This window comes from Coregonus clupeaformis, chromosome 40 (genome assembly GCF_020615455.1).
Source record: "Coregonus clupeaformis isolate EN_2021a chromosome 40, ASM2061545v1, whole genome shotgun sequence".
In the NCBI taxonomy this organism is placed as follows: Eukaryota; Metazoa; Chordata; class Actinopteri; order Salmoniformes; family Salmonidae; genus Coregonus; species Coregonus clupeaformis.
The window spans coordinates 30,554,521-30,579,441 of record NC_059231.1 but is presented as its reverse complement, the minus strand read 5'-3'; the positions used below and the strand labels follow the sequence as shown (position 1 = coordinate 30,579,441).

Sequence of the window (24,921 nt, the reverse complement as noted above, 5' to 3'; positions counted from 1 at the left end):
TGACACAATGTCCCAATAACGTCCTTAAAAACGTCCCCGGGACAAACCGGGAACTAGACAAATGTCCGTCAGAGAACATTCCCTTGGGACCATCACGCGATGTCCTAAGGACTAGTAAAATGAAAGTCCTGAGAATGTCCTAAAAAGGTCCTGACATTGGTCTTCAGTGATGTCCTGGTAACTTACAGGGAACTATACAAAAGGTCCCCCAGAGAACGTTTCCTTGGTACCATCACGCGACATTCTTAGATCATTCCCAGAACGTCAGTGGGATAACGTCGTGCCAAAACTCTTAAAGGACCTAATGGGAACGTTGCCGAATGTCCTCAGGACGTCCCCTGTTTGCTGGGAAGTAGTGTCCCTTTAACTCTGTAATGATAAACCTACTTAACCCTGTGAGACCCAACGTTGCAAAAAACAATGTTTCCTAAATTGCATCCTGTACAGGTCCTAAACTACAAAATCAGGTCAAACACTACATAGTGCATCTCCTTAGACATACACTACTGTTCAAAAGTTTGGGGTCACTTAGAAATGTCCTTGTTTTTGAAAGAAAAGCAATTTTTTTGTCCATTAAAATAACATCAAATTGATCAGAAATACAGCGTAGACATTTTTAATGTTGTAAATGGCTATTGTTTCTGGAAACGGCTGATTTTTTTATGGAATATCTTCATAGGCATACAGAGGCCCATTATCAGCAACCATCAGTCCTGTGTTCCAATGACACGTTGTGTTTGCTAATCCAAGTTTATCATTTTAAAAGGCTAATTGATCATTAGAAAACATGTGAGGTGTCTGTTTCTCAAACTAGACACTGTAATGTATTTGTCCTCTTGCTCAGTTGTGCACCGGGGCCTCCCACTCCTCTTTCTATTCTGGTTAGAGCCAGTTTGCGCTGTTCTGTGAAGGGAGTAGTACACAGCGTTGTACGAGATCTTCAGTTTCTTGTCTCAGTTTCTAGAGCACGGCGCTTGAGCACCGGTAGAGCACTGCGCTTGTAACACCAAGGTAGTGGGTTCGATCCCCGGGACCACCCATACACAAAAATGTATGCACGCACGACTGTAAGTCGCTTTGGATAAAAGCGTCTGCTAAATGGCATATTATTATTATTATTATTACATAGGGCCACGTTCATATATTGATAGTTCGAGAGATTGCAGAATTTGGACGGGAAACAAATACATCAAGAGTAACTTTGATGCCCCCTCTACACATCAAAATAACAAAAATTTATATATTTAATAAAAAATTTGTAGTTTATTAGGTCAGAATACTGCCATTGACGACCATTTATGGTAAATAAGTAAGATAGAAGGTTATCTCTCCAAATGAAGCCAGAAAGGACAACCAAATATTACTAAAAGTAAGTTAGAGGTTTTCCATACATAGCAAACCTACAGAATAGTAAAAAAAAATATATATATATATATATATATATATATATATATACAGTGGGGAGAACAAGTATTTGATACACTGCCGATTTTGCAGGTTTTCCTACTTACAAAGCATGTAGAGGTCTGTAATTTTTATCATAGGTACACTTCAACTGTGAGAGACGGAATCTAAAACAAAAATCCAGAAAATCACATTGTATGATTTTTAAATAATTAATTTGCATTTTATTGCATGACATAAGTAATTGATCACCTACCAACCAGTAAGAATTCCGGCTCTCACAGACCTGTAAAATCGGCAGTGTATCAAATACTTGTTCTCCCCACTGTATGTATATGTATATATATATATGTTTTTGATAGCAAAATACTCCAACTTGGATTGGTCAAGTTGATAAATGTGGCTATTTCAGACAAAATATGACTTCATTTCGAATATATACCATTAGACAATATTTTCCATCACATGCTTTTGATCCATTTTGATGTGATTTTAATATAATTTCACAGTTTTCTTACCACATATTTTTTGCTACCATTGAAGCCCAATGTTCCATTTTTGCCACGTTTCCATAAATGTTTTCTACAAACTTCAAATTCACAATATTCATAATCAGAGGCCTGTTAGCATTTCTGAAGGGTAATTTTTAAAAAATACTCATTTGGATCTATGCTTGGGTCGCACAGGGTTAAAAATATATTTTTGTCAAAAAAGAAATAATAAGCGAACAAATCGAGCAATTTGTACCATAAGGAGGGAGGATTCTTGCTTAATGAAATGTCATGCAGTCAGTGGAGAGATGTGAAAAGGGCGGCTGTCCCAAAAAAGGTAAGCCATATGTCATAATTTCACTACAAATATTCACGTCTGGATAGAGAACATTTATAGCCCCCCATTTCATACTACATGTGTATATTTAGCAGCCTTAATTTGAAATTGGAAGAATTAAGATTGACATTAAACAGCTCTTTATAGTTTAATTGTTAAATGGAGGCTTAACTTTTCACACTTCCTTATTATATTGCATTACAATTTTATTTGTATGTGTTCAGAGAAATAGTCATTGCCATGTAGCAACTATTGTCATGGTAGATTGACAGTGTCATAGACAATAAACATACATATGTCCTCTAATGTTCAGATACAATTTGGCCATATAGCAGATGCCTTTCTCAATGTAGCTATGAAGCGTGTAATTTCTTCAGCTCACAATGCCAGTGATCATGGCCTTAAAGAATAGACATAGGAGAAGGTTGAGTTAACACGGAACAATGTGTGCTTTTGTTCAATTAGAGAAGCATTTGTCTGCCACCCATGTCTCCTCTGCTCTCCTCTCCTCTGCCACCAGCCTAGTAAACCGTAATTACCCTCAAATGGAAAAAATTATGTTGATAAATTACACAAGCGAAGAAAACGCATGAAAAAACACCCAAGCCTATCACACGCATAAAAGCCAAGAGAAATGTATGTTGTATTTTCAACACACAACTCAGGCTAGGGCGAGAGAGAGAAAACAAATTAACGAGAGCATAATTTTAGAGATAACTAATTATTTACATTTGTCTTTTGTCACACTTCTCTAATTCTGTGATATTAACACAGTCTGTGTTTATTAATTGCTTTTGCAGTGTTTTTGAATTGGTTCCAAGAGGGAGTTCTGGCTGTTGTAGCAGTTACCAGGCAGCCATGCTACTGGGACTGCAGCTCTCGCCTGGCTCTAACACCATGGTGACGATGCGCACGTGAATATCTTCCCCAGTATCTCTTCTCTGGTTCCAACCTGTTTGCCCTTCGATGTGTTCGGCAAGTTTACATGACCCTGCGCCGAGAGATAGTTCTTTGTTGCGAGATTAAACATCAAAACAGTTAATGTGAAATTAAAATTAAATGAATGAATGTCAGTGAAGCAAAAAAAATGAAAAAAGTCCCTTAATTGTCTTCATAAAATATTTGCATGGGCTAAATTAGCATAATGTACATGTATTAATTAATCTTTCAAAGGGAATTTTATGCTGAGAGAAGCCTAAAAATCATTTTGTTTTATTTAGCATCTAATGAAATATTTATCCCCTTTAATGAACTTTTCATCTTGATTTCAATATACAAATGGCTAAAGTTTTACATATTTTAATTAGGCTTTCTTTCATCAAACAATGTGGCAAAACCTCACCAATTTTTCTCACTCAAAAAGGAATATCAGTATGTTTCAACATTTGCAATAATATTGTAAACTGGAGGCAGTGTAAGTTGATTAAAACAGAACAAACATGTAAGGAGTTCCACCTATTTGTTTTCCCAAATTGAAAATGGTGTCTCTACAATTTCCAAGAGAACCTTGTGTCAAAAATAAATTTCTTAATCCTCTCCTGATAATTTTCATTTTCCCTGAGCAATGGGATGTTTTGCACACTACAATGCCTGATGATGCGTTACTTCACAACTTATCAAAAGTGATAATCAGCCACCCTTTCGCCTCCCCATACCATTGTCATAATTCCCTATAAACAGCTGTGACAGTGAAGCCGATCAGACAGAAAGGCAAAGAAAGGTGGCATACATGGCATTTCATCTCTCCTCCCCAACCACAACCCTCCAACCACCACCACCTTTCTCTCTTCACTTTATTTTTAGCCCTTCGCATTCACACTGTAATGACTTTTACACATAACTCTGCAGTGTTGCTTGAATAGAGGCAGCCAGAGTGCAATGCCTCAGAGACCCACAGCAGTGCCGGATAATTAGCCCCTGTGTTTGTCTTTCCCCTCCACCTCCCCACAACAAGCCTTTGTTCTTTTTCCACCCAGATTTTCATACACATACATACAGCACACTGATGCATCGACGACAGAAGGCTGAGTATTTAGGTACACGGTGCAGTGATGGTTGCTATCATAAAGTGTTGTATCATTGGTTGTGAGATTTAGGAAAATAGTGAGCGAGAACATGTACTCATCAAAGTGTTTATGGTGGAAGGTTTCATCATATTCTATTGCATTTTTCTTATAGAATTGAGAGGCTCCTCTGATTCATATATGGCTCAAAATATTGCCGGTGTGCCATGGATCTTAAGAGGCCAAAGGTTAAATGGTCCAATAGTGAGATTACAGAAGATTAATGAATGTGAGTCTCTTCAAAGCCTCTAACAAACTTACCATTTCCTACCAGATGTCGCTCGATGTCTCGGACCTGACATTGTGTCATATCTGACTGCCAGGCAGCAAAACAGCACTCTCCTCAAGCTGTCGCTGCTTTAAGTCTTTCGGTGTGCTTTTCCCTTTTAAATTTAAATATTTAGGTCCACTGCCAGAGAGAGGAAAGGGCTGCTTAAAGCACAGTAATGCAGCGCAGAGGAAATACGGGGGTAATAAATGTCAAACATGCTCCTGAGCTGCACCTAACAGATGCTTTTACCAGCCCCGCGTCGGAGGCAGCGATGCTCGCTCGGCGTACCACTCAGAGACGAGTGTTCTTTGAAAATGGACAAAGCTCGTTAGGTTGCAGGTGTCTGGAGATAGCACCAGAGAAGAATGGCTCTGCGTTTTTCAATAAACACTCCTTCCATACAGGAAGTGTCATGTGTAAAGCTCTTAACATCATGAGTGCAATATTATGTTCAAACAAGCGTCAGGTGAGATGTCTTAAACACATGTGACGTGCAATTGTGCAGATAGACAGCGTTGGATAACGCAGTTCCTCATCAATTTTGCCTTTTGTCGAGGATTAAATATGTAGACAGTTGTATTGGCCTGGTTTTATTTCGCTATTTCAATGCATGAGAAAGACAAACACTGGCATAAAGAGTCTCTTCAACTCCTACTGCTCGATTCCACAGTTTGATCCAACAGATCATGCAAATCATTCAAGCAACAATTATAGACTTGACTTTGTTGGATAAACAATTTAAATAGCTGTTGTTAAATCTACAACTGTGAGTGGTGATATGCTTCAGTAATTTAGATTTTCCAGCAAATAGGGACATTGGAAGAGTATTGGATAAAAGTAGGCCTATTCCATGTGTATTGGAATATCTCAGATCAGATTTGATGATGTTTTCCAGATTTTGTCAAATCAGAATACACCTCTTCAAACATTTAATGTAACATTATTATTCAGTTAGCTTATTGTGAGAAAACATCACGCACGCAAGCAACCACACTGGTTGTGTTTTTGTCGACTAAACCCAATATTTCCAGGTTGAGTCAGCATGGCCAGTACGCTATTGGCTAATCCCTCTCTACTGTGTCCTTTCTTGCAGATGGAAGACTGTTCTTGAAAACCACAGTGATGTACTGATAAGAAGATGATGAGCTAAAGAATTTAAAAGATCAGATGAAGATTCTCAACAGCCCAGGTGGATTTAGCAGCAGAAACAGGTCAATGGAAGTGTGTTTGGCCAAACACCGGAAAAGGGTTGTCTGAATGTAGAATTATAACTATTTTTCTCACAGATATCAACGTTACATAGTAGCTAAAGCAGGATTTGATGCATTGAGGTTGGTTGTTTAAAAAAAAAAAAAAAACATTTGCAAAGTAAAAATGTACCAAGAGATGGTAATATCGTAAAGAAATTCACAGCACTGAAGATTTTTTATACTGTATTTCAACCAGCGAGAAAGCTTTGAACATTATTAGAATCAGAGGTTGTGTTTTGTATTTCAAGTTTAATTCCGAGATGTAAAAAAATATATAAACTTGGAAAGAACCTCTGAGGGTTTAAAAAAAAAATCTGTATGTTGATCAAAAGAGACAACTGAGATTTGATTTTAATGTTTTCTAAATTAGAAGAAAATACAATCAAGTTTCCTTTATACCATTGTTGTATATACCAGAACTGATGATAATGATACGATAACTCACTCTATCAAAAACCGAGTTGATTAATATGGTATGTGTATATAAAGTTAAGAGGTGGTATTGTGTATGCAGTAGATCTATTAGGAAGACAATACTGACATTTATATGAATTTATAGTTTGTTTTTGTTTAATTTCTGAGCCATCATTCTTTCAAATAGCTGCCATTTTGGTGAAAAAGCATGCAGGCATGTAAATGTTTGTCCTGAAATTATGATATTTAATCAAACCTATATTGCGATTCAATTAAGCCCAACTGATTTCGAAAATGTAAACATTTTGCTTTAAATAACAACTTTTGCTGTCAATAGTAACCGTTTGCAACAGTTAATATCGCTTTTTATTTATACACTGGCCCCGTGTAGCTCAGCTGGTAGAGCATGGCGCTTGCTTCGCCAGGGTTGTGGGTTCGATTCCCACGGGGGGCCAGTATGAAAAAATGTATGCACTCACTAACTGTAAGTCGCTCTGGATAAGAGCGTCTGCTAAATGACTAAAATGTACACTTGGGGCCAGTTTCCCAGACACAGATTAACTGTAGTCCTGGACTAAAAATTATTCTCAATGGAGAATCTCCATTAAAAATGAAAATGCTTTTTAGTCCATGATAAGGTTTAATCTGAGTTCAGGAAATCGCCTTTTGTACCTAATGTGTGGATGTTCATTTGTTACATGGACTGGTGATGATCGCATATTATCACTTGTTAATGAATCTCCTCATTTAAGACAATTTTTCCGAAGTCAAATGAAGAGTTTCATTCCAAAACACTATATACAGTGCATTCGGAAAGTATTCAGATCCCTTGACTTTTTCCACATTTTGTTACGTTACAGCCTTGTTCTAAAATGGATGAAATAAAACATTTCCCTCATCAATCTACACACTATACCCCATAATGACAAAGCGAAAAAGTTTTTAAAAAATGTTTACAAATGTATAAAAAACAAAAACAGAAGTACATTATTTACATAAACTACCAGTCAAAAGTTTGGACACACCTACTCATTCAAGGGTTTTTTTTTTACATTGTAGAATAATAGTGAAGACATCAAAACTATGAACTAACACATATGGAATCATGTAGTAACCAAAAAAGTGTTAAACAAATCAAAATATATTTTATATTTGAGATTCTTCAAATAGCCGCCCTTTGCCTTGATGACAGGTTTGCACACTCTTGTCATTCTCTCATACAGCTTCATGAGGTAGTCACCTGGAATGCATTTCAATTAGCAGGTGTGCCTTTAAAAAAAAAGTTATTTTGTGGAATGTATTTCCTTCTTAATGTGTTTGAGCCAATCAGTTGTGTTGTGACAAGGTAGGGGGGGTATACAGACGATAGCCCTATTTGCTAAAAGACCAAGTCCAGATTATGGCAAGAACAGCGCAAATAAGCAAAGAGAAACAACAGTCTATCATTACTTTAAGACATGAAGGTCAGTCAGTACGGAAAGTTTCAAGAACTTTGAAAGTTTCTTCAAGTGCAGTTGCAAAAACCATCAAGCGCTATGATGAAACTGGCTCTCATGAGGACCACCACAGGAATGGAAGACCGAGTTACCTCTGCTGCAGAGGATAAGTTAATTAGAGTTACCAGCCTCAGAAATTGCAGCCCAAATAAATGCTTCACCAAGTTCAAGTCACAGACACATCTCAACATCAACTGTTCAGAGGGACTGTGTGAATCAGGCCTTCATGGTCGAATTAAATAATATATAAATAATATGCCGTTTAGCAGACGCTTTTATCCCAAGCGACTTACAGTCATGTGTACATACATTTTTACATATGGGTGGTCCCGGGGATCGAACCCACTACCCTGGCGATACAAGTGCCATGCTCTACCAGTTGAGCTACAGAGGACCACGAATTGCTGCAAAGAAATCACTACTAAAGGACACCAATAAAAATAATTGAGATGGTTTGGGATGAGTCGAACGGCAGAGTGAAGGAAAAGCAGCCAACAAGTGCTAAGCATATGTGGGAACTCCTTCAAGACTGTTGGAAAAGCATTCCAGGTGAAGCTGACTGAGAGAATGCCAAGAGTGTGCAAAGCTGTCATCAAGGCAAATTGGTGGCTATTTGAAGAATCTCAAATATAACATATATTTTGATTTGTTTAACAATTTTTTGGTTACTACATGATTCCATATGTGTTATTTCATAGTTTTGATGTCTTCACTATTATTCTACAATGTAGAAAATATTAAAAATAAAGAAGACCCCTTGAATGAGCAGGTGTGTCCAAACTGCTGAGTGGTACTGTAAGTATTCAGACCCTTTTCTATGAGACTCGAAATTGAGCTCAGGTGCATCCTATTTCCATTGATCATCCTTGAGATGTTTCTACAACTTTGATTGGATACCACCTGTAGTAAATTCAATTGATTGGACATGATTTGGAAAGGCACACACTGGTGCATATAAGGTCCCACAGTTGACACTGCATGTCAGAGACAAAAACCAAGCCATGAGGTGGAAGGAATTGTCCGTAGAGCTCCGAGACAGGATTGTGTCGAAGCACAGAAATATCCTATTTACATAAGGATTCAGACCCTTTACTCAGTACTTTGTTGAAGGACCTTTGGCAGCGATTACAGCTTTGAGTCTTCTTGGGTATGACGCTACAAGCTTGGCACACCTGTATTTGGGGAGTTTCTCCCATACTTCTCTGCAGATCCTCTCAAGCTCTGTCAGGTTGGATGGGGAGCGTTGCTGCACAGCTATTTTCAGGTCTCTCCAGAGATGTACGATCGGGCTCTGGCTGGGCCACTCAAGGACATTCAGAGACTTGTCCCGAAGCCACTCCTGCGTTGTCTTGGCTGTGTGCTTAGGGTCGTTGTCCTGTTGGAAGGTGAGCCTTCGCACCAGTCTGGTGCCAGGTTTTCTGCAGACGTGACGCTTGGCATTCAGCCCAAAGAGTTCAATCTTGGTTTCATCAGCTCAAAGAATGTTGTTTCTCGCTTTCATATGCCTTTTACTGAGGAGTGGCTTCCGTTCTGGTCACTCCACCATAATGGCCTGATTGGTGGAGTGCTGCAGAGATGGTTGTCCTTCTGGAAGGTTCTCCTATCTCCGCAGAGGAAGTCTAGAGCTCTGTCAGAGTGATCATTGGGTTCTTGGTCACCTCCCGGACCAAGACCCTTCTCCCCCGATTGCTCTAGGGTGGCCAGGTCTAGGAAGAGTCTTGGTGGTTCTAAACTTCTTCCATTTAAGAATGATGGAGGCCACTGTGTTCTTGAGGACCTTCAATGCTGCAGAAAGGTTTTGGTACCCTCTTCCAGATCTGTGCCTCGACACAATCCTGTCTCGGAGCTCTACGGACAATTCCGTCGACCTCATGGCTTGGTTTTTGCTCTGACATGCACTGTCAACTGTGGGACCTTATATAGACAGTTGTGTGCCTTTCCAAATCATGTCCAATCAATTGAATTTACCACAGGTGGACTCCAATCAAGTTGTAGAAACATCTCAAGGATGATCAATGGAAAGAGGATGCACCTGAGCTCAATTTTGAGTCTCATAGCAAAGGGTCTGAATACTTATGTAAATAAGGAATTTCTGTATGTAATTTTTAATTAATTTGCACACATTTCTAAAAACCTGTGTTCGCTTCGTCATTATGGGGTATTGTGTGTAGATTGCTAAGCATTTTTATTTATTTAATCCATTTTAGAATAAGGCTGTAACGTAACAAAATGTAGAAAAAGTCAAGGGGTCTGAATACTTTCTGAAGGCACTGTATATATCAATTTTCAGAAATGTTTGTAAATTCACTTTTATTGTTTAAAGAAATTATGAAAGAGATTGGTGTGTTTTTTCACTATCTAATCATGGCATGGGGTTGTTCAATGACAGACATGTATTTGTTTAAATTCTAGCACTTGATGGTTTCATTTCAGAGAGACAAATAATCATGTATTGTTTGCCAAAATGCTATATATCCGCCTCACTCTCAGATAAATAAGTAGTACTGCTAGGTTTTACACAGTTAAATGTAACTAATAACTACTTTTTTTAATAAATAATTGTACAAATGATACATTTGTGATCAATATTTAAAAAATGTGAGATCTGTATGTAAAACATTTACATTTCAATTTTTTGTCATTTAGCAGATTATCTTATCCAGAGCGATTTACCGTAAATGCGTTCATCTTAAGATAGCTAGGTGAGACATACACATATCACAGTCAAATATGCAGGATATGAACATTCCATTACAGCTAAAAAATGGATATATAGTGTTTTGTACAAAACAATTACTCATACACATCTCAAATCTGTGAATAAAAAATCTGAAACAGTACTATTTTACACACACATGAAGGTACCCATAAGCAGTCATTTCTTATGAAAAAACACACATGTGGATATAGCATTTGGGAAATAAACTCTTCATATACAGACAATGCAGCAGCTAGAAGGAATGACTAGGAAACAACTAGCCAACATTGTCAGTTGTAGAATATTTGTTTCAAAACTCAAGCAAACTGCATTGCATAACATCAGTGGCTGATGGATTAATAGGATTAAATAGTATAGTAGCTTGTCTTAAGTTCCCTTACAAATCAACAATGTATGTTAATGCTATCCTGATGCAGCAAAAATAAGGCATTTTACTTTATGGAGAGATGTGCTTAATTTGTATTCAAACTGAAGGTTGAATAGTTTCCCACACCAGCTGAGTCAACTCCTATACAGTATGCATGAGTTAATTCCCGAGACAGGAACTGATGTCTGTCATATACTGTAAAAGAAACAGGCTATGTGTTTGAAAAAATGTAAGGAAAAGAGTGTCCCATGTTCACACTTTGGCCTAGATTCAATCAGATCAAGTGTTAACCGGCGATAGCAACACCCGCATAGCTGATGTTTTGGCAGTGTCTGAGGTGTAACTGCGTTGGAGCTGTCAAATCGGTGAGCAGCTGCTCTTGATCATTGTCATGAAGCCACACACGTCCCACTCTCGTTAGAAGTTCATTACGAGAAAGTGTAGGCTATATAGAAATAATGACGCTCAAATTTAAAATAATTAAATGAAATAATGAGGATTTCTATCATCCAATCGAGCTGTAGAATACATCACATTCCAGTGTTCGAACTTGTAAACAAGGCTGCATGGGATTTCTCTTAACGCGACTCCGTGGAGCCAATGGCAATGTCCGATTTAGGTATAATGCCAGGAGCCGCTTGTGGATTTGACAGCTCTAACTCAGTTCCACCTCAAACACTGCCAAAATAACCGCTATACGGATGTCAGCTAAATCGGATCTGATTGAATAGAGCCCTTTGTTGTTTTATTTTGAAAGTTTGTTGCTATGGAGTTTGTAGGTTTGTTGTTGACTTGTCGTGAATAACTTACATATATCTACTCATAGCATCCCTTCATTATACTTCAACTTTAAATAAACTTCAAATGTTGATAAATAACCAATGTGAGTTAATTATGTTGCCCAAAGACTGGACCTGATTCAATTAAACCTGCACAGTAGATACAGTACCATTTTACTTTTCATTTTTACAAAATCAAAATACAGGCAGAACCTGCACCAAAACAGAAGAAGTAGATTTGTTGATAGACTCACAATATGTTTCTGCATGGACTATTAATATTATATTTCCATCATGAAAATCAAGCCCTTTAATCAACAATATGTCAAAGATTTAATCAACAATATGTTATTGTTATTTTATTAGTGTTAAAAGTATAGGGCTATATACTCACCACTGGACCAATAGTTAGAGAACAGTGCAGTGGTCATGAAAGCTCATGATTAAGGTTATTTGTTACAGGTGTATAAAACATATGTACTGGGCAGCTATGTATTTAATTATCACCACTCCTTCACAACTCCTAATTATTGTCATAATTCTGTATGTATGTTTCTGGTCTTTTACATTTAAATATTTCCTTTTAACTTAAATGTTGTACATTTACACAACTCTAAGCACAAAAATGTAAACAGATCATCAAAATGGCTCATGTTTCAAATCTAAGCACATTTTCAATTGATTGAGTAGACCAAACTAATTCACAAAGTCACTTGTTCACTGCACCAAATCACTCTTTCAATTTGGATACATATTCAATCTACGTATCTGCTTTTCAAAATGCAATATTCACTTTACTTTTGATAGGATTTTCTTGTTGTTAACAATATAATATTCACTTTACTTTTTAAATGATTTTCTTGTTGTTAACAATACAATTAACTACTCAAAATGTATAACTACTGAACAAAAAGTATGTAGTTGTCACGCCCTGATCGAGAGAACTCTTGTTGGTTGGTCAGGGTGTGAATTTCTATGTTATTAGATTATATGTTTAGGATCTAGAATATGTATTTCTATGTTTGGCCGGCTGTGATACCCAATCAGAGGCAGCTGTCGCTCGTTGTCTCTGATTGGGGATCATACTTAGGTAGCCATGTCCTGCAGTGCCTCCTCTTGAATGGAGCTCTCCCGCTCTATTCTAGCTATCAGCCCCCGTAATGTGGTGGCCTCCTCTCTTACCCTGCAGATCCGATCCTTCTCTCTCTCTCGGCACTCCTCCTCCAGTGAGGACTCCTCCGGGAGCCGCCACGAGTTAGGGAACAGAAAGTCATCGTCGTCGTCTTCCTCCGACTCCTCAGTATAAAACTGTTCCCACTCTTCTTCCCATGGTCGTAGGGACTCAACCTGGAAACCCACCGGGTGCAGTGGTCGGGGCTCTTCTCTCTCGCTCCCCGACCACTCCTTTAGCCCCCCACATTTTTTTTTATTGGGCTGCCTCTCGGGCTTCGTCCTCGGCCGGCGCCTTCTGTGTTGCCGTTGCTCCTCTCCTGCCTGGACTTCCTTCTTCGCCCAGGGTCCTTTCCCCGCAAATATCTCCTCCCAAGACCAAATCTTCCCCACCTGTGTCCTGGACACGCTGCTTGGTCCGTGTTTGGTGGGATCTTCTGTCACGTTCGTATAAGGACGCAGCGTGAAAGGCATACATGTTTATTTCACCGATAAACACAAGAACAAAACAACAAACCAAACCAAACGTGAAGTCCTCAGGCTAAACACAATACAAGCCTCTAACACGGAACAAGATCCCACAACTAATGATGAAAACAGGCTGCCTAAGTATGATCCCCAATCAGAGACAAAGAGCGACAGCTGTCTCTGATTGGGAATCACACCCAGCCAAACATAGAAATACAACACCTAGACTGAGAACATAGAAAATACAACATAGAACTCCACACCCTGACTCAACATACTAGAGTCCCATAAGTTAGGGCGTGACAGTCACGTAGAAAAGGTGATCTTGTACAATGTTGCCTGGGGCAGAATTGGCATTTTTACTGTAGCCAACTGATTTATAATACCCCTATTTCTGATCATTTGTCCTAAGTATGTACTGTAGAATAATGAAACTGTGAAACTAGTATTTCTCAACATGCTCACAACCTGCCATTGGACACAAAAAAATGTTTTTATTGCATGGCAAGTTATAGTCAAATACTGTATGGAAAATTATACTCATCATCTACTTGAGATGCGTGATTTGAAGGAGTCAGGCGCAGGAGGGTAAATCACAGTTTATTCCGTAATCCAGAGTAACTAGTCCAGTGCGCAAAACAGGCGCACTGGAACAAACATGCACACGGGGACAATACCCCAGCAATACAAAATACTGTGCTCAACAGACCTACTAATCCTCACAATGAACAATCATCCACAAGGACAAGGGGGCAGAGGGAACACTTAAACATGTACTAATGAGGGGAATATGAACCAGCCTCGGGGACGGCCAGGAGGACGCGGAGCAGGGCGAGCCAGATGGCGACGGTGGAAATCCCGCAACAGGGAGGGATCGAGGATATCCCTCACCGGGACCCAGCACCGTTCCTCTGGACCGTACCCTCCCACTCCACGAGGTACTGAAGGCCCCCCACCTGATGCCTCGAATTCAGGATGGAACGGACGGAGTACGCCGGGGCCCCCTCGATGTCCAGAGGGGGCGGAGGAACCTCCCGCACCTCAGACTCCTGGAGCAGACCAGCCACCACCGGCCTGAGGAAAGACACATGAAACGAGGGGTTAATACAGTAATCATGGGGGAGTAATAACCTATAGGTAACCTCGTTGATTCTCCTCAGGACTTTGAACGGCCCCACAAACCGTGGGCTCAACTTCTGGCAGGGCAGGCGGAGGGGCAGATTCCGGGTCGAGAGCCAGACCCGATTACCTGGTACGAAGCCCGTGGCCTCACTGCGGTGGCGGTCAGCGGTGGCGGTCAGCGTTGGAGGTGGACGTGGGCAGCGTCCCACGTCTCCTCCGCTCGCCGAAACCAGTCATCCACTGCAGGAGCCTCAGTCTGGCTCTGGTGCCACGGTGCCAGAACCGGTTGGTAACCTAAAACACATTGGAATGGCGTTAGGTTAGTGGAGGAGGCAGCTTCGGAGGAAGTCGTGACACTACTATTCTTTCTATTCAGCTCTTCAAAAATAACAGTTTAGAAATGTTTATCTTGTATACTTTGCTATTGGATGAAATGGTTGTTAAAATGACTAAATGGTGAGCACATCATTATCTGATGTGTTGGTGACTAAACAAAATGTTATCATTGTATTTCATGGAAAACTTTCTTGCATGAATAGCTCAGAGGTTAAAGGTGTGAAATCTCAATGAATGCACAATCAAAGGTTCTAATCATAAGATTCCAAGTGTTATCCGTTTAGAGGTTTGTACTTAGTTTTGAAAATATTCCACCTACATCTGAAAAATGTGCCAAAGTGATAGAATTTTTTTTTTAACTCACTCCTATGGAGGCTTGACATTTAGATTTGAGGTAATTCTATGCATAGAATGTACATACAGTTGAAGTTGGAAGTTTACATACACTTAGGTTGGAGTCATTAAAACTCATTTTTCAACCACTCCACAAATTTCTTGTTAACAAACTATAGTTTCGGCAAGTCGGTTCGGACATCTACTTTGTGTATGACACAAGTAATTTTTCAAACAATTGTTTACAGACAGATTATTTCACTTATAATTCACTGTATCACAATTCCACTTGGTTGACTATGCCTTTAAACAGCTTGGAAAATTCCAGAAAATGATTGGCTAATTGACATAATTTGAGTCAATTGGAGGTGTACCTGTGAATGTATTCAAGGCCTACCTTCAAACTCAGTGCCTCTTTGCTTGACATCATGGGAAAATAAAAAGAAATCAGCCAAGACCTCAGAAAAATAATTGTGGACCTCCACAAGTCTGGTTCATCCTTGGGAGCAATTTCCAAACGCCTGAAGTTACCACGTTCATCTGTACAAACAATAGTACGCAAGTATAAACACCATGGGACCACGCAGCCGTCATACAGCTCAGGAAGGAGACGCGTTCTGTCTCCTAGAGATGAACGTACTTTGGTGCGAAAAGTGCAAATAAATCCCAGAACAACAGCAAACGACCTTGTGAAGATGCTGGAGGAAACAGGTACAAAAGTACCTATATCCACAGTAAAACGAGTCCTATGTCGACATAAGCTGAAAGGCCGCTCAGCAAGTGTAACAGGGTTGGTTATGTTTCCACTTGCCTCTAAAGAAATGTGTATTTAACGTTCAAGCATTCTTATTGGTTGGTTCAACTCTGATGACAATGAGGCGTGTTGTGATTGGCCCCGCTTGCAGCTAGGGGGAGATCGCGAACGTCAGGTCTTCCCAGTATGAAAATGTGATGCAAGGGATTTTGCCATCGACAGCCATCAATATCGTTAAGCTCTGCACAACTAACGTGCTGTTTCCCATTTAACAACATAAATAAATTATGCTCAACTGGGACCACTGGCTGATGTGATTTATTAGGAGAAAACACAACGCAAGGAGAGTACGATATACATCTGTTACACTGGTGCCGTGACCCGGATTCTTGTCTTCGCCGGACGTCACGGGGAGGGATCCGAGACCCGGCTTCAAGAAGTACTGTGGTTGCTGATGCACGCCAGAGGCCTAGGTTTCGCTTTCTGCACAAGTGGAATTCTCAGGGAGCTCCTGGTAGCATGAGTGAGTGGGGGAAATATAATGTACTGTTTATTACTTGTATGTGGTGATGCTATGATTATTTAGTGATGTAAATGTGCTGTTACGCTAGTAACCTTCCGAAGCCAATTAATGTGAGGGCGAAGCCATTTTCTACCACATGGTGGCGACAACTATTTATTAAGGCGTTTCCTGTTACTTTTCTGTGTTGATTCTTGGTCTTGCTAGACAACTACTACTGAACTTTTATTTTGAGTGCATTATGTTCCAGCTGATTTTATAGAAGTGTTCATATTACGAGGGCTCTAAAGGATATTAACCTCGACTGGGTCAAGCCGCGGGAGGAGGAGAGAGGCTGGACTTGGGAGCAGAGGAGCGAGAGTCTGGCGAGAGCCATGGAGGCCTGGCCCACAGGGAGGAGAGACTGGCCCACAGGGAGGAGAGAAATTCTTTAGGGGGGGGGCTCACGCCGTGGACGACGGGGCAGCAGGAGGCCGGGATAGAGTGGTTCAGCGGGTTGGCAAAGGAGGCCGCCAGGTTACGGGAGTCACTGGTCACCAGGGGGAAGGAGAATGTAGAGGCACGGCGAGAGGTACTGGGGTGTGTTGCCAGTCCGGTCCGGCCCGTTCCTGATCCCCGCGTAGGGCCAGTGGTGTGTGTCCCCAGTACGGTCCGGCTTGTTCCTGTCCCTCGCACCGAGCCTGTGGTGCGCGTCGCCAGCCCGGTGCGGCATGTTCCTGCTCCCCGCACCAAACCAGTGGTGTGCTTCGTCAGCCCGGTTCGGCCCGTCCCTGCTCCCCGCACCAAGCCAGTGGTGCGCTTCGTCAGTCCGGTTCGGCCCGTCCCTGCTCCCCGCACCAAACCAGTGGTGCGCTTCGTCAGCCCGGTTCGGCCCGTCCCTGCTCCCTGCACCAAGCCAATGGTGCGCGTCGTCAGCCCGGTCCGGCCCGTCCCTGCTCCCCGCACCAAGCCAGTGGTGCGCGTCGTCAGTCCGGCACAGCCCGTGCCTGTTCCACCGGTGCCTGGTCCGGCACCGGTCAGCTGCTCCACTCCGGAGCTAGAGCAATCCGCTCCACCAGTGTTCAGTCCAGCTCCGGCCAGCAGGGCCAGACCGGACCAGGGGCGCTTTGGGGGGTTAGAGAGGGAGTGGGGGTCATGCCCGGAGCCGGAACCGCCTCCGAGGAGGAATGCCCACCCGGCCCTCCTCTGTTCGGTTTATGTTTGGGTGTGTTGTTTCTTTGTGTTTTGTGTGCTAGGGTGATATTCTAGTGCTTGTGTTTCTATGTTGGCCGGGGTGGTTCTCAATCAGAGGCAACGTGAATCAGCTGTTGCTTGTTGTCTCTGATTGGGAACCATACTTAGGCAGCCGTTTGGGCATTGTCATGTGTGGGATCTTGTTCCGTATGGTTTGTCTTGTAACCAAGGACTTCACGTTTCGTATCGTTTGTTGTTTTGTTCGTGTGGTGAATAAAAAAATTAAGTATGTTCACATTCCACGCCGCGCATTGGTCCTCTCAGTTTGACGATCGTGACACTCCAGTTACTTCCACACCTCTGGCTAGGCCAACTGCACAGGCAAGTGTGCACTTTCCACATGATTTAGAGCTACCTCAACTCAGTGCATTCGAGCCAGTTTCATCTAGTCCTAGGATGGAGGATGTGTCTATGGATTTCCTGGCGGGCATTTTTAAGCAGATAGGTCACTCCATAGGTGAAAATATTGCCTCTTGTTTGGAATCAAAGGCTATGGGAGATGGGGTGGGACAGAAGGTTGATAATGTTGGTGGTACCAAGGCTGGGGCCAGCTCTAGTCTAAATGTAGTGGTGAAAAATGATGTCAGGGAACCAGTCTGTTTCAGGGGGGATGGTTCAGAGGAATGCACAGTGCATGAGTGGGAGGAGACCATGTTAGTGTACATGCAGAAGAAGGGCTATGGTGGGCAGGAGAGGTCAGATGAAGTTTTGGGTAAGCTGTCAGGGCGGGCACGTGACGTGGTAAGAGTAAGCCTACGCAGTAACCCAGTTGACTTAAGCCAGGGCCCTAGACCAGTTTTTGACATTCTGAAGCATCGCTTTAGCGACACAATCAACTCCGACATGCCCCTAGCTGATGTTTATTCTATGTTGCCAATGGAAGGGGAGACTCCATTTGATTACTGGATCAGACTGAACAGGGCCATAGAGGTGGCAGAGGACTGTTTGAAGAGGCAGAACAAGGAGCTAGACAATTCATCACGTGTTCTGACTGTCATGTTCATCAAGCACTGTCTGAACCCAGAGCTGTCATTGATATTCATGTGCAAACCATTGCATTAGTGGACGGCTGCGGAGGTCCATGGCAGGCTGGAGGAATACCAGAGGAAGTGCAAGGCTCCACGTCCCTTGCGGCTGGCCCCACTGGTGACCACACTGACGCAGGAAGTAAGTAGGCCAGTGTCGGCTGTTGCAAACTGCCCGGACCCCTTGCAGCAGCCCACAAATGGCTCATCCGAGGCATTGGATCGTGTGATTGGCATGCTTGAACGGGTCTTGGAGCAGAGGCCACAGCAACCTGTAGGCGGCTATTATAACCGTTTCCAGAGGAGGCCCAGGAGAAGGGAGAACCTGTCTTTGCAATGCAAAGTGTGTGGGGATCACAGCACAATGGATCATTGTTATTCTAACCACCTATGCTTCCTCTGTTATGCAGCGGGGCACACATGTTGAGAATGCCCTCGCACTTCATTGGTAACTCCAATCGCTCTATCAGACAGCAACACGACACAGCGGCAGGAAAACTAGCTGGCCCGCACGGGATGGGGGGAAGTGCTGGGCCTTGTGAGGTGTCCCAATCAGATAGTGGTGTAGATTTGTGTTTGTGATGAAGTCAAGTCGAACGAAAAAGTCATTATGCAAAATACACAGAGAGTGCTCCACAACGATGAACTCTTCTATACTAGGGTTTTACTGGGGGATGTTATAGAGGTGAGCGCTATGATTGACAGCGGTTCTATGGCATGCACATTGAGCTCAACAGTGGTGCCACGCCTTGAGAAAGCAGGTGTGCTCAAGAGTGGCTCCCTCAGTCCGACTGAAGTGGTGTTGGATGGCTGCGGGGTGTTGAAGACCAAGCCTGTAGGTGTGTGTGAATTGAATCTGTCTGTGTATGGCAGCAGTGTCTCTGTCCCTGTTCTAGTAGTGGATGGCCAACGTGATAAAACACCTCATCAGGGAGCTGAAGACGACTGGTGACTTCTGGGAGAAGATGTCATCATCTGAACACAATGGAGATGACAAACTATTCCGTCTGCTGGCTAATGTGGACCGAAGTGCCAGAAAGAGTGGGCACAGTAAGGCTGAAGCGGGCGGTCACATTGGAGCCTATGCAGGAACATTTAGTCTGGGGCTGGCTGTGTACGCCTCAAAATGTGTCCGCGGGCAGTGCTGTCGTTATTGAGCCTACGAGGGCACGCTCAAGACCAAAAAACATTATAGTGGGGAGAACAGTAGCGACATTGTGGAGCGATGGCTGGGTCCCTGTCAAAGTTATCAATCCCTCACCAAAGCCAGTAACAGTGAGACGCAATGCCAAGATAGCGGACGTTTTTCCTTGCATGGCATTAGAGGACTTTGACACTGACTATATGGATGGGCCCCCTGTCGAACCGGTCCCCCTGGTGCAGCAGGTACACAAAATGGAGGACAATCCAGACTTTGACAATGGTAGTGGAGATAGCTTGACCGTTGACAGTACCATCAAACTGCACAGAGTGACAAATGAGGTGTTGCACGAGTTAGGGCTAGATGACATTGACATTGAGTCCACTCAGTTGTCGCAACAGTGTAAGGCCAGGCTAGTTCAGCTTATAGCCCGCTACGAGTCTATATTCTCCCGGCACAAACTAGATTGCGGGAAGGCTACTGGATATGTCCATCGCATCAGACTCAGTGACACTAAGCCTTTTAGGCTACCTTACCGTAGGCTTTCCCCTAACCATTATGACAAGCTCAGGCAGGCCTTGGATGAGATGGAAGAGCGAGAGATAATCAGGAAATCCAGCAGTGAGTATGCCTCCCCGCTCGTGCCGGTCTGGAAGAAGTCTGTTGATCTGAGACTGTGTACAGACTTCCGATGGCTTAATGCTCGCACCGTAAAGGATGCTCACCCTCTACCTCACCAAGCTGATGCTCTGGCGGCCTTGGGTGGCAATGCCTTCTTCTCTACAATGGATTTGACCTCAGGCTACTACAATGTGGAGGTGCATGAAGACGACAAGAAGTTTACAGCCTTCACTTCTCCTTTTGGGTTATATGAATATAACCGTCTTCCACAAGGACTATGCAACAGCCCAGCTACATTAATGAGGATGATGTTGAGCATTTTTGGGGATCAACATTTTTCTAGCCTTCTATGCTACCTGGACGATGTGCTGGTTTTTGCCCCGACTGAAGAACTTGGATTGCAACGCTTGGGGTCAGTTTTTGAGCGTCTCAAAGCCCATAATCTGAAATTGTCTCCAAAGAAATGTCATTTCATGAAGAGGTCAGTGCGGTTCTTGGGGCATGTCATCAGTGAAGGAGGTGTTGCCACAGACCCAGAAAAAGTGAAGGCTATTGCAGGGATGACAGAGAAGGATCTCATGGAGGATAACACGGACGTGCCCTCCCAGGGGAAGATTCGGTCCTTTCTCGGAATGATAGTCTATTACCAGCAGTTCATTGAGGGGTGCTCCACCATCGCTAAGCCGCTGCATGGGCTGACAACAGGGACGAAGGCACCACGCCATGGGAAAGGCAAGAGGAAAAGAGGAATACATAGGAAACTCACAGCAGCAGACTGGACTGGTGAGTGGAAACAGGCCTTTAGTCAGTTGAAACAAGCTCTCCTCGATCAGGTCATGCTAGCCCACCCTGATTTTAGTAGACCTTTCTTGCTGTCTGTAGACGCATCTAGTAATGGATTAGGTGCTGTCCTCTCCCAGGTGCCAGAGGATGGCTCTGCAGCCAGACCCGTAGCATTCGCTAGCAAATCACTTACTTATGCACAGTCAAAGTATCCTGCCCATAGGTTAGAGTTTTTTGCTTTACGCTGGGCCGTCTGTGAGAAGTTTAGTCATTGGTTAAGGGGCAAGCCTTTTACTGTATGGACAGACAACAACCCATTAACGTACATCCTGTCCAAGCCCAAATTGGACGCCTGTGAACAGAGATGGGTTGCTAAACTCGCTCCATTCGAGTTTGACATCAAGTACATCCCCGGTCCCAAAAATGTCATTGCTGATGTACTCAGTAGACAGCCATTTGTGCAGCCGAGCGCTCTCCACCGCATCACAAGGGTTCCATACAAGGCCTTGCTGGAAGAAGCTGCGGGAGTACGTGCTGAGAAGGTGCAAGATGTGTTCCGCTGGTCGAACCACCCATTCGACCTCGAAAGCTGCTCACCGTCAATTGAGGCAGATGCCTGTGAAATTGTCATGGACTGCCAAACTACTTCCTATCCTTCTCCTGGTTCTCTGTCAAAGGAAGCGGTGTCAGCAGTCCTGAGGTCGCAAGGGGAGGCTGGTCTACAGAACTGTGCGCTGCTACTGCCTCAGCTCACTCAGTCACTGGTGCCATCTGAGATGTCAGATGTGAGAGTGCTATCCCGTGACGACCTGATATCAAAGCAGCGCCAGGATGACGCACTCGCCAGAGTTGTCTTCTACGTGGACAGGGGCTGTAGACCTTCTAGGAGGGAACGTGGCCATGAACCACTCGAGGCTCTGCGGATTCTGAAGACCTGGGAGAAGCTCACTCTGAAAATGGGTGTACTATATTGCGTTACCAAAAGTTTGCTGTCAAAGAAGAAGACGTACCAGTATGTAGTACCCACCTCAATGAGGGCAACAGTTTTGAAGGGTGTCCACGATGAAGCCGGTCATCAGGGGCAACAGCGAACGTTGTACTTGACGAGACAGAGGTTCTTCTGGCATGGTCTGGAGTCGGATGTGAGAGAGTATGTCAAGACCTGCAAGAGGTGTGTGTTCAGTAAGGCCCCCGAGCCAGAGGCCCGAGCTCCACTGGAGAACATCATCACGACTGAGCCCCTCGAGTTGGTGTGTGTGGACTTCTGGTCTGCTGAAGAATCCAACAACAAGTCCTTGGATGTTCTGGTTGTCACTGATCATTTTACTAAGATGGCCCATGCTTCTTGTGTCCGAACCAATCAGCTAAAGCAGTGGCACTTCAGCTGTGGAACAACATCTTCTGTGTGTATGGTTTTTCTCGTCGTATCCACTCTGACCAAGGGGCCAACATTGAAAGTAAATTGATTGCTGAGTTGTTGAGTGCTGCAGGAGTCCAGTAGTCGCACACAACTCCCTACATTCCGATGGGGAACGGGGGAGTCGAAAGGTTAAATAGAATGCTGGGAAACATGATCAGGGCTTTACCTGCGAGAGCGAAGGACAGGTGGACCCAGAAGTTGATGTCGTTGACCTTCACCTACAACTGTACAGTCCATGAAACCACGGGCTACGCCCCTTTCCAGTTGATGTTTGGGAGAACCCCACGTCTGCCTGTCGACATGATGTTTGGTACTGTGCTGCAAGACTCAGAGGTTGTAGACTATGACGAGTACATCAAGTCCCTGACGAGAGACCTGAGGGAGGCCATGGAGACGGTACAGGTGTCGGCAACCAAACAGCTGAAGAGGCATGTGGGCCTCTACGACAGGAAGATCAGAGGAGCTCCAGTGGAGGTCGGTGATCGGGTGCTGCTGGCGAATAAGGGTGAATGTGGAAAGAGAAAGCTGGCGGATCGTTTGGAGAACAACCTCTATATTGTTACGGAGAAGGATAGTGACATCCCCATCTTCAAGATACAGAACATGTCAACTGGCCAGGAGAAAACTGTCCACCGTAATCTGATAATGCCTGTAAACTTCTTGCCTCTCCCCGACACTGCCTTGGAGACACCTAATACGGGAGACCGTGAGGATCCGAGTGAGGAGATGGAGGACTCATCCATGAACGATATACCAGAAATGGACATTGGTGAGAGGACTAGGGTGTGGGTATCAGAACAGACTTCGGGGGAAGCACAGTCGGAGCACTCTGAAAAAGAAACCCCAGATGTGCTGGAAGATGGGCCAATGTCGAGGGATACTCAGAACACACCACATTCTGAGGGTGCCACTGGTGGCACAAGCATGTCAGAGCTAACCTTTGGAGAAGAAATGTCCGAACCCTCTGAAGAACAAAGGCATTCTGAAGATGCCGCTGGTAGCACAAGCTCCAGCAACAGTCACAGAACCCTTGACCTTGACTATCCACCGACTGTGGACAGTGACCCACCAGTGGTGGTTGTAGGTGAACAGGTTAAACGTAATAACTCTGTTAGGCCTGTCAGGTCAGGGGCTGGTCGGGTTAGGAAACGCCCAGTTAGACTCATAGAGACTATGCAGACAACAGAGGGTTTTTCATACAGAATTCATTACAATACCTGTGTGGGTGTAGGATTAGAATTCAAGTCTGTAGCAATTTTTTTTTTTTTACTTTCAAGAGACACCATGGAGGTCATGGGTCAGAGGTCAAGTTGGCCAAGGTTTTTCTGTCTGAGGTTCTTATTGTCACTGAGTGTACTGAACATGTAACAGGCATGTTTTCCTACGGGGTCTTTGAATTCCCCTAATTCTCTTTAGAGAATAGTCTTTGCACTGGAATATTTGGTGACATATGTATTGCAAGGTATTGCATACCTCATTTTGTTTCTTTATAGTATGCAAGTGTAATTCAGCAGGGGAGAATGTAACAGGGTTGGTTATGTTTCCACTTGCCTCTAAAGAAATGTGTATTTAATGTTCAAGCATTCTTGTTGGTTGGTTCAACTCTGATGACAATAAGGCGTGTTGTGATTGGCCCCGCTTGCAGCTAGGGGGAGATCACAAACGTCAGGTCTTCCCAGTATGAAAATGTGATGCAAGGGATTTTGCCATCGACAGCCAAAAATATCGTTAAGCTCTGCACAACTAACGTGCTGTTTCCCATTTAACAACAGAAATAAATGATGCTCAACTGGGACCATTGGCTGATGTGATTTATTAGGAGAAAACACAACGCAAGGAGAGTACGATATACATGTATTACACAAGGAAGAAGCCACTGCTCCAAAACCACCATAAACAAGCCAGACTACGGTTTGCAACTGCACATGGGGACAAAGATCGTACTTTTTGGAGAAATGTCCTCTGGTCTAATGAAACAAAAATAGAACTGTTTGGCCATAATGACCATCGTTATGTTTGGAGGGAAAAGGGGGTTGCTTGCAAGCCGAAGAACACCATCCCAACCGTGAAGCACGGGGGTGGCAGCATCATGCTGTGGGGGTGCTTTTCTGCAGGAGGGACTGGTGCACTTCACAAAATAGATGACATCATGAGGAAGGAAAATTATGTGGATATATTGAAGCAACATCTCAAGACATCAGTCAGGAAGTTAAAGCTTGGTCGCAAATGGGTCTTCCAAATGGACAATGACCCCAAGCATACTTCCAAAGTTGTGGCAAAAGGGCTTAAGGACAACAAAGTCAAGGTATTGGAGTGGCCATCACAAAGCCCTGACCTCAATCCTATAGAAAATGTGTGGGCAGAACGGAAAAAGCGTGTGCGAGCATGGAGGCCTACAAACCTG

At 43.4% G+C, this 24,921-nt stretch overlaps 1 protein-coding gene across 2 annotated transcripts in view; it reads left to right on the top strand.

Moving 5' to 3' along the window:
• Positions 1-6,666, top strand: part of LOC121551191 (dachshund homolog 1-like) — a 355,740-nt gene extending 349,074 nt beyond the window's left edge. For both annotated transcript variants that reach the window (XM_041863748.1, XM_041863740.1), the window contains exon 11: positions 5,660-6,666. In XM_041863748.1, the coding sequence (XP_041719682.1) occupies positions 5,660-5,697 (38 nt within the window). In that variant the 3' untranslated portion in view covers positions 5,698-6,666. The remainder of the gene's footprint in view (positions 1-5,659) is intronic.
• The last annotated feature ends 18,255 nt before the right edge of the window (positions 6,667-24,921 follow it).